The 13,266-nt window shown below is 37.9% G+C and overlaps 1 protein-coding gene across 1 annotated transcript; it reads right to left on the bottom strand.

The window, feature by feature from the left end:
* Positions 1-4,718: 4,718 nt before the first annotated feature.
* On the bottom strand, positions 4,719-6,443 carry LOC122061216 (trihelix transcription factor ASIL2-like). The gene is made up of 2 exons (XM_042624423.1): positions 5,628-6,443; positions 4,719-5,219 (listed from the first exon to the last, which is right to left on the bottom strand). The coding sequence occupies exons 1-2, from the start codon at positions 6,213-6,215 to the stop codon at positions 4,824-4,826; spliced, it is 984 nt and encodes a 327-aa protein (XP_042480357.1). The 5' UTR covers positions 6,216-6,443; the 3' UTR covers positions 4,719-4,823.
* Between the last annotated feature and the right edge of the window lie 6,823 nt (positions 6,444-13,266).

Below are 13,266 nucleotides of genomic sequence, written 5' to 3'. Positions count from 1 at the left end.
ACCATTGGATACGAGGCACTTTAAAATCCAAAGGGTTAGAACTTGAGAAAGTTCACACTGAGGAAAATGTTTCTGATATGATGACAAAGGCACTTCTTAAAGAGAAGTTTGAGTTTTGTCGGTGCCTACCCAGCATGGGTTCTAATTGAGTTGTCTGTGATGGAATCTCTCTCATTGGGCTGGAGGGGGAGATTTGTTGGGCTTTTGGGCCTTGTCCAGTCCAATGTGGGCCTATATGTTTGGCTCTTAAAGGGTATAATGGTCAAAGACCATTATTTTTTTCCTTTCTTTGGTTTTACCCATCTTTTAGGTAGCTTCACAAGTGAAGAAACAGAGAAGAGAAGGAGGCAAAGAGACTTAGAGTCGTTTTGGCCTAAGAAAAATCACTCTGGGCAGCAGCAAACAAGTCGACGATCGGAGCTCTATCCATTGTCCAATTGAGCTGAAATTTGGAGAGTGTGTTCATAACTTCTTGCTCTTCATTTGTACGGTTGGATCATCCTTTGGAGCTTTCTGTTCCAGATTTCGTGGATGCTTCTTAGACCACTATTTTGGGTGAGATCTTTCAATTTCTTCTCTTGTTGGAGTTGATATTGTTGTTTTATCTTCACTATATTTGTGGATTCCATTGTTGTTGGAATTGTGGATGTTTATCCATTTGATGTTGTTGAGAATAGATTTTGTATCTAGTTGGATTTAGGTTTTGTACCTAAAATTTATAGTGAAGATTTGGGTGGACTTTGAGAAAGGTCCCGTCGTTTTTCTTCTTCATGTTGAAGGAGTTTTCCACGTAAATATCTCTTTGTGTTTTGTATTGTTTCCATTGTATTTGTGTTCAATTGTTTCCTCACAGGTTCAATCAGAACGAGAAAGTGTTATCATTTCCTAATAAATTGATCGATGTGAACAAGAGGAGGGTTTGAGATCAAGTTGCTCTGATGGCTGGAACCGCGATGGTGGGGTTATGAAGTTACCAATTGATGCGTTTGTGTGAACCTGGGGAAATCAGGTTGCTGGGATCTTCAGTGCCGACTGGTAAAGCTCAAGATGATTTTTGTATTGATGTAATTTTCATGATCAGATTATGGGGTTGTCTTGTGAAAGGGGTGGTGGGCTCTGGTTTTCTTGCGTTTTGGATTTTGTAAAGGGTGCTTTTGCTTTCTCTTTTGGTTGCTACCTTTGTAATCGTCGTTGATAAAATATTTTAATGGAAAATTTTAACTGGGTTAACACTAGTAAATGAGTTCTGCCGTTTCTGCCTCTTGTTCGGATTACAAAACGAATATAGAAATTTGATATACATTGCCTTAACTAAAAAGGAAGACGTGTTATGGAGCACGCTTTCTAATAACATTCAAGAAGAGCAAATTGCAACTGCTTTATTAATACATGGCTTGATGAGGACAAAGGCCTATTTCACTTCTTTAATACATTTCAAAACTCCATATGAGAGAGAAAGAGAGACGGCCGAAGATGACCATCGCCGCTATCTCACTCTGGTCACCGCTGAAGAACAAGAATGCCGCCTACTTGCAGATCTCTCTTTCTTTACCTTAAATTCGATTGAAGAGGCTAGGTTTGGGGTTTTAAAGACGATGAGGGTAAGTTTATCTTTTAATAGATTACATTTGGGGTTTCAGATATGATAAGGGTAAGTTTGTCCTTTTAGTTCAACATTTAACACTATTAATGAATAATGAGACGGAAGCAAGCATCTAGAAACTTTAGGGTAGTATTCTGATAGGTGTCAAAGTAGAGGGGAGGTGATTGACATTTAGGTAAAGTATAGGGGAGGGGAGTGTAATTTCCTCTAGGGATATCAATCCCTAGCCCAAACCGATAAAACCGATCAAAACTGACCGAACCAAACCGACTAAAAATTGATTCAGACCGAATCAACCAATAATCGAACTGAAACCAAACCGAATGAAACCAATAAAAAAATGAATGATTATGAGATTATATATTGGTGAATTGACTGTCCATCTTTTACAATATTAGTGAGAATATTTTTTATTTTAAGGGGAATTGTTACAAATCAATGAATATGAGGTTGTGGATAGGAAATTGATTTGTAAATTGTAACAATGCTTGCATTGATTTGCTTGTTCACTATACAATGGTTAAATGAATGATTGGATAATAGGGTTCATTTTGTGATTTCAATATTAGTTATCAATTGGTTTCAATATTAGTTATCTTTCCCTTACTTTGATAAACCTTTATTTGCCACAAATTATAGTGTTTTTGCCAAATATTTTGTCAATATAGGTTATGAATGTAAGATTTCATTATGGTTCAAGCTCATTAATAAACCGATCTAAACCGGTGTTAACCCAATAATAAACTGATCTAAACCGGTGTTAACCAATACTAAAAACCCGAAATAAACCGAAACCAAACAAGACCAAAATCGAAACCGACCGAAAAACCGAAGTTCCTTAACGGATTGGTCTCCCTCATTCCTAGACCGAAACCGATTCAACCTGACCAAAATCAAACCGAACCGACCAATTGACACCCCTAATTTCCTCTTATTTAGTTATTGAGTTGGGTTCAAGTGTTACATTGCCTTGTGACCAAACTTGGAAGCAAAAGCCAGAGAGATGACAAGAAGGAAAGTGAATAAGAGAGAAGAACCGGATGGTGAAAACTGAAAATTGGAAAGCATCATTGTGGCAATCCAAATAAGAGGGAAGGAGAGAGGCAGATGGGGTTGCAGGAGGAAGAAAAAGGAGGAGCAGAATGAGGGTTGGCACATTGCTTCCTAATTAAAAGAGAAAATGATGCTCCTACCCTTTGATTTTGAGACTTTTGGACACTTGCTCATTGAAGTCTCTGCTTAAATGACCAAAACTGATTTTTTTTTGCAATAACACAAATGGGTCATGACCTATCTGTGATTTTTTTTTTTTTTTTTTTTTTTTTTTTTTTTTAGAGAAACAAGCTCTATAGAAGATATAAATGATATGAAATACAACCAAAATCATTTTTGTGAGAAAAATAAAATAAAAAATAGAAGTTATACCAAAGAGGGACTTAAGGTTACAACTTACAACTTTTTTCTTTTGCTAAGATTACAAGTTTCAATTTACAATTTATCAGGGTACAATAATTACTACTTAGTTTACTACATTATATATCATTCAATATTACAATTAGGGTATGATTCAGGGTCAAGATCAGGATATTGAGGTATCAAGGTCAAGGTCGAGGCTGGGCCGGGTCAAGAATCAGGATTAGCCTAGGGCCTTAACCCTAACTCGGCCCAGCCTTGAGTCAGGGTATGGTATTTTTTGCCCTAACATGCTTTCAGTGCGTATAATTTAGGGTGTCAATTCGTGGCCCGAGCCGACTAACCCGATCGGGACCGATCGTTTATAGACCGACCGGCCCAGACCATTTATTAAACGTGTCGGGCTTGAGCCCGGCCCGTTTATTAATGGTCGGTCTCGGTTTTGCTACTTGGATCGTTGGGTGCCCGACCGAGACCGACCGAATAACACCCGACCGAGACCGGCCTATTGTGCACCGACTTGGCCCGACCCTTTAATGATTGTAGAATACCTATTTTACCCCCCCCCCAAATTAAAGAATAAAAACTAAAAAGTGAAAGACATGTTCACATTTTAAATAATGGTTATATTTGATATCATTTATTGATTTATTATCATTTTTTTGGACTTGCATGAGTGGGTCGGAATATAAGAGCACATTTTAAAAAGGGCCCGTTTAAAAACCAATTAAAGCCTGTTTAACATTAAACATGTCCGTAGCCCGGTTAAGGCCCGACTAAAGCCCGATTAAGATAGCCCGATTATAGCCCGAGACCAACCGACTGAATATAAAGTGTACCATGCCCTCAATAACTAAGCCCGATTAGTTAAATGGGCAGACACGGTGTAGAATTTAAAAGTCTTCAAGCCCAATTAAGCCCGACTGAAACCGGACCGGCCCGACCGGTTGACACCCCTAGTATTATTTTAGCCCAGGCCCTGTTCGGACTCAAGACGGGAAAATGTAGATTCGGCCGGCAAGGCCAAACTTGCACCCCTAGTCAATGATGTTAAAGCCAATGGGATCGCTGGGTTTTAGGAGGTTGACGTACTCATGAACATGGTGTATCCAGCCTCAAAGAGGGTCATCTTGATATGCTCAGGAAGTTCTTGCTTCACCATGTTCTCCCTCTAGAAGTTGAACGTGAGCCTCCAAGAAACGATGACATCCTTGTGCTCAGGCTCGCTACCAAGGGGTTCAACAACATCATTCTGTCAAAGCTTCAACTTCTCATTCATAGTCCTACTTCTTTAATTGCATCAATGCTCCAGGGGAGGAGGCATACAGGGTAGATAATTTGGACATTTTAAAGTACAAGGGGAGAAAAAAAGGTGAAAGTTTATATTTTGGATAGAATCAGAAATTAAACTTCGAGTAAAAGAATTAGAGTAAACATTGGGTAAATTTACGAGAATTATAGAAATTTTCCCTAATAATACCTAATTTGATTAAATTTTACTTTACTATCGAATCTCTTTGATTTGAAAAGAAAATAATGATCGCATCTTAAAATATAATTATAAATCTTCTAAGAGTTTTATATAGGTTATACAATCATAATTAAAAAAAAAAAAATCAAAATTAATTTTACCTCCTGTTTGCTTCTTTACCTGTAATCATCTATGGAGACCACATGTTATTTTGATGTAGTAAGCACCATAGAGCCAGTCAAAACATAAAAATATACTGTGACAGTAGGAATGCCTTTATTTTACATATACACCAGATGTAAGAATTAGAACAAACTCAATGACCACTACTGGTCTTCAATTCCTTCCAATCCTCAATGAAGAATCAATGCCTTTGACATCAACAGCCAGGAGCCTTGCAATCTGCAATTGAGTGTTTGCAATAATCTCTGTTCTCTTGAGATCCATTTCTCCCTTCTTGGCCTCAACTTCAGCTCTCATTCTCTCTAGTTCTTTCATTGTATCCATCCTTGCCTGCTCCGACCTCACTACTACCTCAGCCAACCACCTGACACTTTGGGCCACCTCCCAATCTCCTCCCATTCTTCTTTTCTTTCTCTTCATTCTCATCTTCATTTTCTTGGACTTCAACTTCTCCCTTTGCCCATTAGAGACTGGTGGTGTGCTACTATCCATCTCCATGGGAGTTTTATCTGATCCATGCTCCAATAATTTCACTCCAACACCATCTTCCTGTAAAGAAATAATCGTAGACATTAATGAACATGATCTAATCATTACCCCCGTGAAGGAAAAAAAATTGCTGCTACCCTGGTTCATAGCAAAAAAAAAAAGAAATAATTCATTTCTCTCTCGGGTTCACAAATACCCTTCTAGGTGTTCATATTTTTCAAAATACCCCTCAAGATCATATTTCCTTGGTGACAAGAATGGACAGTAGGAAAGCTCCTGCAACCCCGTAGCAGAAAATTCCATCCTATTCTCGTTTGCAAGAAATTAAGGAAAGATCAATATCAAATCAAGGATGAACCATGAGAAGACCCCATTGGGTTGGAGGAACTGTTTTGAAGTGATTAACAAAGAATTGGGAAATCTATAAGTAATGGAAAATTTGAACGGGTTAAGACATTTGTTACAAACCTTGGATTCAAGTTCAACCCCGTTGGATTCATGAGAATCTTGTTGGATACCAAGAGGTGGAGGAGGAGGCTGAGGTGGTGGTGCCGGTGGAGCTGGTGCTGGTGACGGTGGTGGATGTAGTTGATCAAGTAGCACAAGAGGAGGAGGAAGATTAGATGGGGACCGAGGAGTTTGAGCTCCACCGCGAAGCAAGAGATCAAGACGATGAAAAAGAGGCCACGAGGAAGTTTCTACAGTGGCTGACTCCGATCTATATCGTTTCTTCATGGACTCAATCTTGTTCTTACACTGCGTCTGTGTCTTGGCCGTCTTACTAGAGTTGGCTCTTTCAGAGACATGACGAGCCACATCTTCCCAATCTTGTCCTTTAAGCTTAGCTCGATTTCGAAGAACCCATTTCGATTCATAGGCGTCGAGGAGACTTGAGACGGCACCTTCACTCCATTCATCTCTTTTCAATCTATCAACACCACCACCACCACCAGCAGAAGCAGTAGAAGCAAGAAGAGATGATTTTCTGAAAGGCTCTTCCTTGATGTTATTGTTAGAGGGGAGAGATAGTGTAACTTGGTTAGGTTGTTTCTCCATCACTCCCCATTCTATAAAATCTAGCTATCTGTTTGCAGCTAACATTGATATGATATTCAAATTGAAAGAAAGCTTAATGAATGGAAGGAAGATGATGAAGAGATGGTAACTGGAAAGTCTAATAAAAGAGGGACAAAAGAGAAAAGAAAAGGTAACCACTAGCATTAGCATTAGAGGGAAGAGAAAAGAGAGAGGTCACACACATCACACTAGTGATAGTGGCCAACCATGGTGGACACTTTGTCAATGTGTTAATGATACTAATCTCTCTCTCTCTCTCTCTCTCTCTCTCTCTCTCTCTCTAAAACTGTAGCTTCTGTAATTGTTGTTATATGTTGTCCTTTGGGTGCTGTTTCTTAGGGTTTGGGTTTGGTTTTTTGTGGTTGGGTTTTTGGCTGTTAGCGTGGATATGAAGCTAATCAAGACGTCCACCACGGTGGTCGGTCACGTGGTGCTGCCACCCACTCCCACTCTCCACCACCCAATACCTGCCGTCACTCAACTTAGCTGCGCTCTCTCTCTCTCTCTCTCTCTCTCTCTCTCTCTCTCTCTCTCTCTCTCTCTCTCCTTTCCTTTTGTCTTTTGAACCTCTTTTTCTCTTTTCTCTGTTTGGATTCGTGACCTTTAAGGGTCAAGTAGAGGCTAAAAGTCTTTCCCAACTGTCCCTTTAGTTTGCAAATGCATCCTTTCATTTATTCTTTCACATAGATGGCAAACAGTTTTTATGGTTGATTCATTGCAAAGAAGGGTTTAAAGTTTCTTCCATGGGCACTCATTCCAGCCACATATGGAGGTTGATTTGGCAGTTCTCAATTCCAGCCACATATAGGGAGGGTCATAATGCTAGTGTTAGTCGGGTCAAGTCCCAATCCGGGTCGGGTTGGTTAGTTAAGTCTTAACTAGTACCAAAACCTAAACTCTCACGTCCCTACTTGACCATGCTGAGTGGATGATTGTCATGAGAAATTTATTCAATTGTTATCCACATCATAAAGGGGTTGGGTTATTTCATAAAGAGGATGTATTCCAATTCAAATTCATAACTACGAGGTCGCAATGGAGCAACCTTACCATTGTACCAAGATTTGCCTCAGACTCAGGATTATTGGATTGGGCTCTGTAAGAGAAAGTGAGGTTAATCAATTTTATCAATTCCAAATTGAATTAATTGATCGACTCCACCGATTTGATCTAATTTTTCGAAACGTATACATGAGTAGAGGGTGATAATTAAATGTTAAGAAAAAGTTCTCTAAGCTGTCAGGAGAGGTTATATTATCACCTTCTCTGTACCGTTTTCCTTTTTACCCCAAATAACCTCACTACCCTCCTATATATAAAACTATTCCATCATACCTTATTGGTGGACTACTCCATACATTTTCTTAATGACCCCTCTCCCATAAATGTTAATATAAACTTTATTTTTATGAGCCAACCATACTGTTATATGGTAAATATAGCCGTCCTTGGAGGAATAACCCAACACCTTTATGATGGATAACAATTGAATAAATTTCTCATGACAATCATCTACTCAGCATGGTCAAGTAGGGACGTGAGAGTTTAGGTTTTGGTACTAGTTGAGACTTAACTAACCAACCCGACCCGGATTAGGACTTGACCCGACTAAAACTAGCAATCTCAACCCTAGTCAAATCCAACATGAAATGGGCACAACAAAGTGAGTTTGGTCATGATGTAATAGATGATGTAGAGAAAATTTACAGAAAAAAAAAATATTTTTCTAGCAAAAAGGAAAAAAGATGTAGAGAAAATTTACAGAATGGAAGAAGAGAGTTAAAACGGATCCGGGTTCACCATTTCTCCAAAACCCGAAACCCGATTAAGCCCTAACTACACCTCCCCCATATATAGATAATGAGAGGATGGCTTTCCAATATGACCCACTCACTCCATCTCCATCCCTTTATTTTTCATGGCCAGAATCAACAATGAAACGATGCCTCACCACCAACAAAATGATAAAAGTTTAGTTCCTTTTACACACCAATTGGTGGGAGCATCTATGGATCCGAATAATAAAGCACTTCACCAGTGGACCACAGGATTAATGAAAAGAACAATAATTGGAGAACACTCATAAGCATCCAAATTATTAACTTGTGTATTATTTAGTTGACACTAAGCATCCATTATATATATCTCTCTCTATTCTAAAGCTAGTATTGCCTTATAACATAACCCTAGTCATGGCAAGTCTAGTTACTTCTCCATTCCGTTAAGCTTCTGTTCAAGTGTCTCTTCATGATTGCTCCTACTTACCTAACAAGAGAATATAGTGCTTCAATTGGCTAAAGCAAAAAGGATGTTAACTTGGATGGGTATGGCTACGGTCTTGCTAGTTTTGTAATATTCTCTAGTCTAGCCTATTACAATCAATTTTTCATTTGATGGGTCAGCCACGTTGGCACCCATTTTTAGAGTCCCAACCAATCTGAAATAACTGCATGGCTCACGACTGCTAGGAGAAGACGTAAGCTTTCCCTAGATGAACACTCTTTGCTGCTTTATATGCCATGTGAGTTTATTGGTTGCAGCTCAAATTTTAATGATAAATTGTTTGCATCACTTTCTATGTTCATCAAATCTAATTTAAAGTATTCAAATGACATTTAATTTACATTTATAATTAAGGGTGATTGTTTGTTTTAAACTATTACCTCAAATGTTTACAACTAAGAATAGTATTTGGCATTCTGTTCATATGGTTGTGGTATTGTGTGTTTCATGCAAATAGTGATTCCGAACATCAATTCAAGTATTAATATTTGTATAAATCGAAATAGACTCATTTCAGAGTCTCTAAGTTAATTTTGGTCCCCTAGACCTAAGGTCTTCTTCGATACGGTTTGACTTTGTGCATTTTGGTGTACTAATGGTTGATGACTCCACCGGCTATATACCAATATATTGGATTCACATTGTTTCTCTGTGAGTGGAAGAGTTGCTAACAATGAATCCACTTCCCAAAAAATGGGTGAATATTGTGAGAAATATATATGATTGTGATTGGATGAAATTCCAAACTCAAAGGTAGTTTTGTTCACCTCACTTTTTGTTGAATTTATGTGTATGTCAAATTCAATTTAAAGTATTTAAATAACGTTAATCTACTTTAATAATTATGGGCAATTGTTTTTATTAAGGTTTTTACTTCTTCTTCTTCTTCTTCTTCTTCTTCTTCTTTTTTTTTTCTTTTTTTTTTTTTTTTTTTTTTTTTTTTTTTTTTTGCAGCTAGGAATAGAATTGAACATTCTGTTCATATGGTTATCGTATTGCGTGTTTCATATGGTGATTCCAAACACTAATGTAGGTATTTATATTTATATCCATCGAATAAAAAATCATTTGAGAAACTCTAGTTAAATTTAGTTCCCCAGATCTGAGAGGTCTTTATCATTGATACAAAAAGATAGACCTATATTACAATTTTCTCATGCACTTGAGAAAAGATCATTGCAAAAAAAAATAAAGGATTAAAGCTGATGACTCGTGGTTACCAAGAACATAATGATGATGTGTTCATCCAAAGGGATGCAACACTTGATGATTGAAGATGAAGAGGCTCTCTCTTGATTTCGTATCAAGTGTAAAGACAATAATATGTTGTACTTATGCTAGTTAGGGTTTCTACCATAGCTTCTACTTTATAAGATTTCTAAGAATGGAGATTATAATCTAATGGACATGATCAACCCAACTAGCATAATCATAGAGGGTAGCCTTTAAGTTATCCTAATTAGCACTTAAGGATGATAGTTCAAAAGGCGTAACCTGAAATCCCCTGGTGACAGAAAATTTCATTACACTTTCTTCCCCACACCGCTAACATCATCAATGGACCTTGCAGGCATGGATTAAAATTATCACCATAAACCATAATCTGTTGTTCATCAATACGTGAGTGTTAAGAATGGTTGGAACCAAAATATTTGAAATGCTTTCCAAATAATAGTTATTTAATGGTAATATTTCGTATCACTATACCTAGTGAAGCATTTCACTACACTACGGCATTTTTACCCTATTAAATGATTTTACTGAATTAGAGTAGAGGGTAACTTTTGTAAAATCACTTTTAAAATATCATTGAACTAAACGCTCTTTTCACCCAAAAAAAATAAAAATAAAAATAAACGCTTTCTTTCCTCTCCATAATTGATGCTAATGGATGAAGTTGAGGAGTTGAATGGCAAGACTATGAGAGAGTGGATCACGAGGCTGATCAGCATAGATGGAATTCATCCAATAATTAATTCTGTGGTGGATCCCATCTGTGCAAATCAACCCATTAGAGAATGATTCTCATACAAGAACCTGATCCACACTCAGACCATGGACGGTATCCAATGTCTGATCTTGGATTCCTAGGAATCCAGTTTAGCCTCTAGACGGGGAGGAACAGATATTTGAGCGGTGTGAGAAGACAAGGTGGAAGAGGGTTGCAATGACGGGGGATGACCAGTAGGGGAGGGCTGCCAAGCAGAGTGTGGGGATGGGGGTGTATAGAAGGATAGGGTGGATGTGTAGTATGGTGAGAAGAGGTCCGGATGTGATTCTGAAAGAGGTGCAGTTGTAGGGGAAGGCACCGGTGCATTGCTGGAGTAGCATTCAGTACCCATTCCCAAGAGGCGAATCAGTGCGTTGCCACTTTTGACCTTGGTGATTTCAATTCTATTTCCAAGAATAAGAGTTGAGATACACCTGCTTTGAGAGATTTCTTAAGACGATGGCGAGGGTTGGAGTCTAGAAAATAAATTACCTTGAATTTCTTGTTATACCCATTTCAATGAGCACTTATCAAATAAACTGAGAGACATAGAGAACAGCAGGCCAAGGGAGGCGAGAGCGGATTAAGTCCTCATACAAGAATCATTCTTATATGGGGGCTGATATGCACAGATGGATTCTACTAAACAACAAACTCTATGATGAATTCTATCTGTGTGAATCAACCCATATGAGAACCAGATCCACGCTCAAAGGAGGCCAGGTTCTTAGAAAAATATAACCAACCAGTTGAAGGTGCGAAAACGATTTGGATCATCCCACTTGTAGGGTCAGACATTCATACATTCATTAATGGAGGGGTGTAGATCATTACCTGAAACTCCACAAATGCAAAGCCTCCACGCGATCTTTGCCCTTTCACTGTGAGTCCTTCCCACACGTACAGCTTTATGTTCCCTTTGAGTCTAAGCTCCTCCTCAATCGTTAGGGTTTTCACAATACCCTAATTACCACTCAATTACTAGTATAGAGATTAAGTCGTTATTGAGAGGGAGAGAGGCACGACTATATATAAGAGGAGAGAATCAAAATCCTATATCGCTTAGGTTTTTAGAGTCCATATCTATCTCTAATCAAAATCCCTATTAATTTAGAGTTGTAGATAAACTCAACTTTGTCATAGAGATTTCCTACTTGGAGTCAAACACTCATAAAATCAATCTTATTATTATTAATAAGATATTAAATAATAAGCAATATAATAATTCATTTTTCCTAACAATCTCCTCCATCCTACTATGAGATCATATCTCATAAGAGGATCGAAAATCTTAGATCACGAAAAGTAATTCATGACCATATGATGCTGTACTTATGAGTTGAACTTATAGGAAAGGGGTAGGATCCCATTGGGATTCCACCTAGCATACTATGTATCTTAACAATATTATATTCATAATACATGGTTAACCAATACATATGCTGCTAAGTAGATGTAATAATCATTACCCAAAATAAATAGTTCTTCATGCATCTATCCCCCACTGAGCAATATCACGTAGTTCATTGTAGGGCATGCGTTAAACCCTGTCAAATCCCCAATGAACTGAAAAGCCATTTCAGAGATTCTGTATACTTGATTGGACCAAGAAAACATTTCCAAAATGTTTTTTAACATAAATAATAATTTATATTAATTTTTAAATATTAAAAACATTTTATTGAAATACCCCCGGATCCGGATTTTATCCAATCAAATATAGACTTTCTCTCTCCTTGATATTCTCCCAAAAAGGTAGTGGATTCCTTGTTGGGAATCTCTTTCGAATATGACCCAACACTACAAATCCAGTGTATTGATATATAATCAAAGAGACGTCAACCGTTGGCATACCAAAACGTGCAGTGCGTGTCAGCATCAATAAGGACCCCTCAGGTCAAAGGATTGATCATAAACTATTTAAGAGAATTTCATTTTCTTATAAACCGACAGTATATCGCATGTGAAAATCTCAAGTGATCCAATTCAATGTACACACGGTATGTACACTCACATTTGTGCTCTGAAATCAACATCTCTAAATACACACAATGTGACCACCATGAAGACAAGGTGTCTAATCTCGCCCCTAGTGGTGAACAATTTTAGGTTAACAAACCTATGGACAAAATGTGCTCAATAAATAATCATGCTAATTAAAACTAAATTAAACAATTTAATTTAAATAAATAAGTTTGAACATTAGAGCCAATTTCCTATAAACCTAATGCCCAAGTTCTCAACATGTTTCTCAAATACACTAGGTGACAAACCCTTAGTCATGGGATCAGACAGATTCTACGTAGAGTCAACCTTAGCTATGGCTATATTACCACGCTATATAATCTCACGAATTAAGTGATATTTTCGTTCCACATGCTTGTTCTTCTGATAAGCTCTTGGTTCTTTTGCTTATGCTATGACTCCCTGGTTGTCACAATACAACATGATGGGATGCTCGACGAGCTCAGGGACCACCCCTAAGTTGGTCAAGAATTTTTTGAGCCAAACCCCTTCCTTAGCTGCTTCACTAGCTGTCAGATATTCAACCTCAGTAGTGGAGTCAGCCATTGACTTCTATTTGACACTCTTCCAAATTACAGCACTACCTCCCATAACAAATACCATTCCTGATGTAGACTTTCTGTCATCTTTGTCAGTTTGAAAATCTGAGTCTGTATAACCCATAACTGATAATTGGTCAATACCATAGGCTAGAAAATAATCTTTGGTCCTCCTCAAATACTTGAGAATGCT

This window comes from Macadamia integrifolia, chromosome 14 (genome assembly GCF_013358625.1).
Source record: "Macadamia integrifolia cultivar HAES 741 chromosome 14, SCU_Mint_v3, whole genome shotgun sequence".
Taxonomy (NCBI): domain Eukaryota; kingdom Viridiplantae; phylum Streptophyta; class Magnoliopsida; order Proteales; family Proteaceae; genus Macadamia; species Macadamia integrifolia.
This window is presented reverse-complemented; position numbering and strand designations above follow the sequence as displayed.

Excerpts from the sequence above, each read along its gene's own strand:
- LOC122061216 (XM_042624423.1), bottom strand. The coding sequence starts at position 6,215 with ATGGAGAAACAACCTAACCAAGTTACACTATCTCTCCCCTCTAACAAT. Across the intron at positions 5,220-5,627 it reads GGGTTGAACTTGAATCCAAG|GAAGATGGTGTTGGAGTGAA; the intron begins GTTTGTAACAAA and ends ATTTCTTTACAG.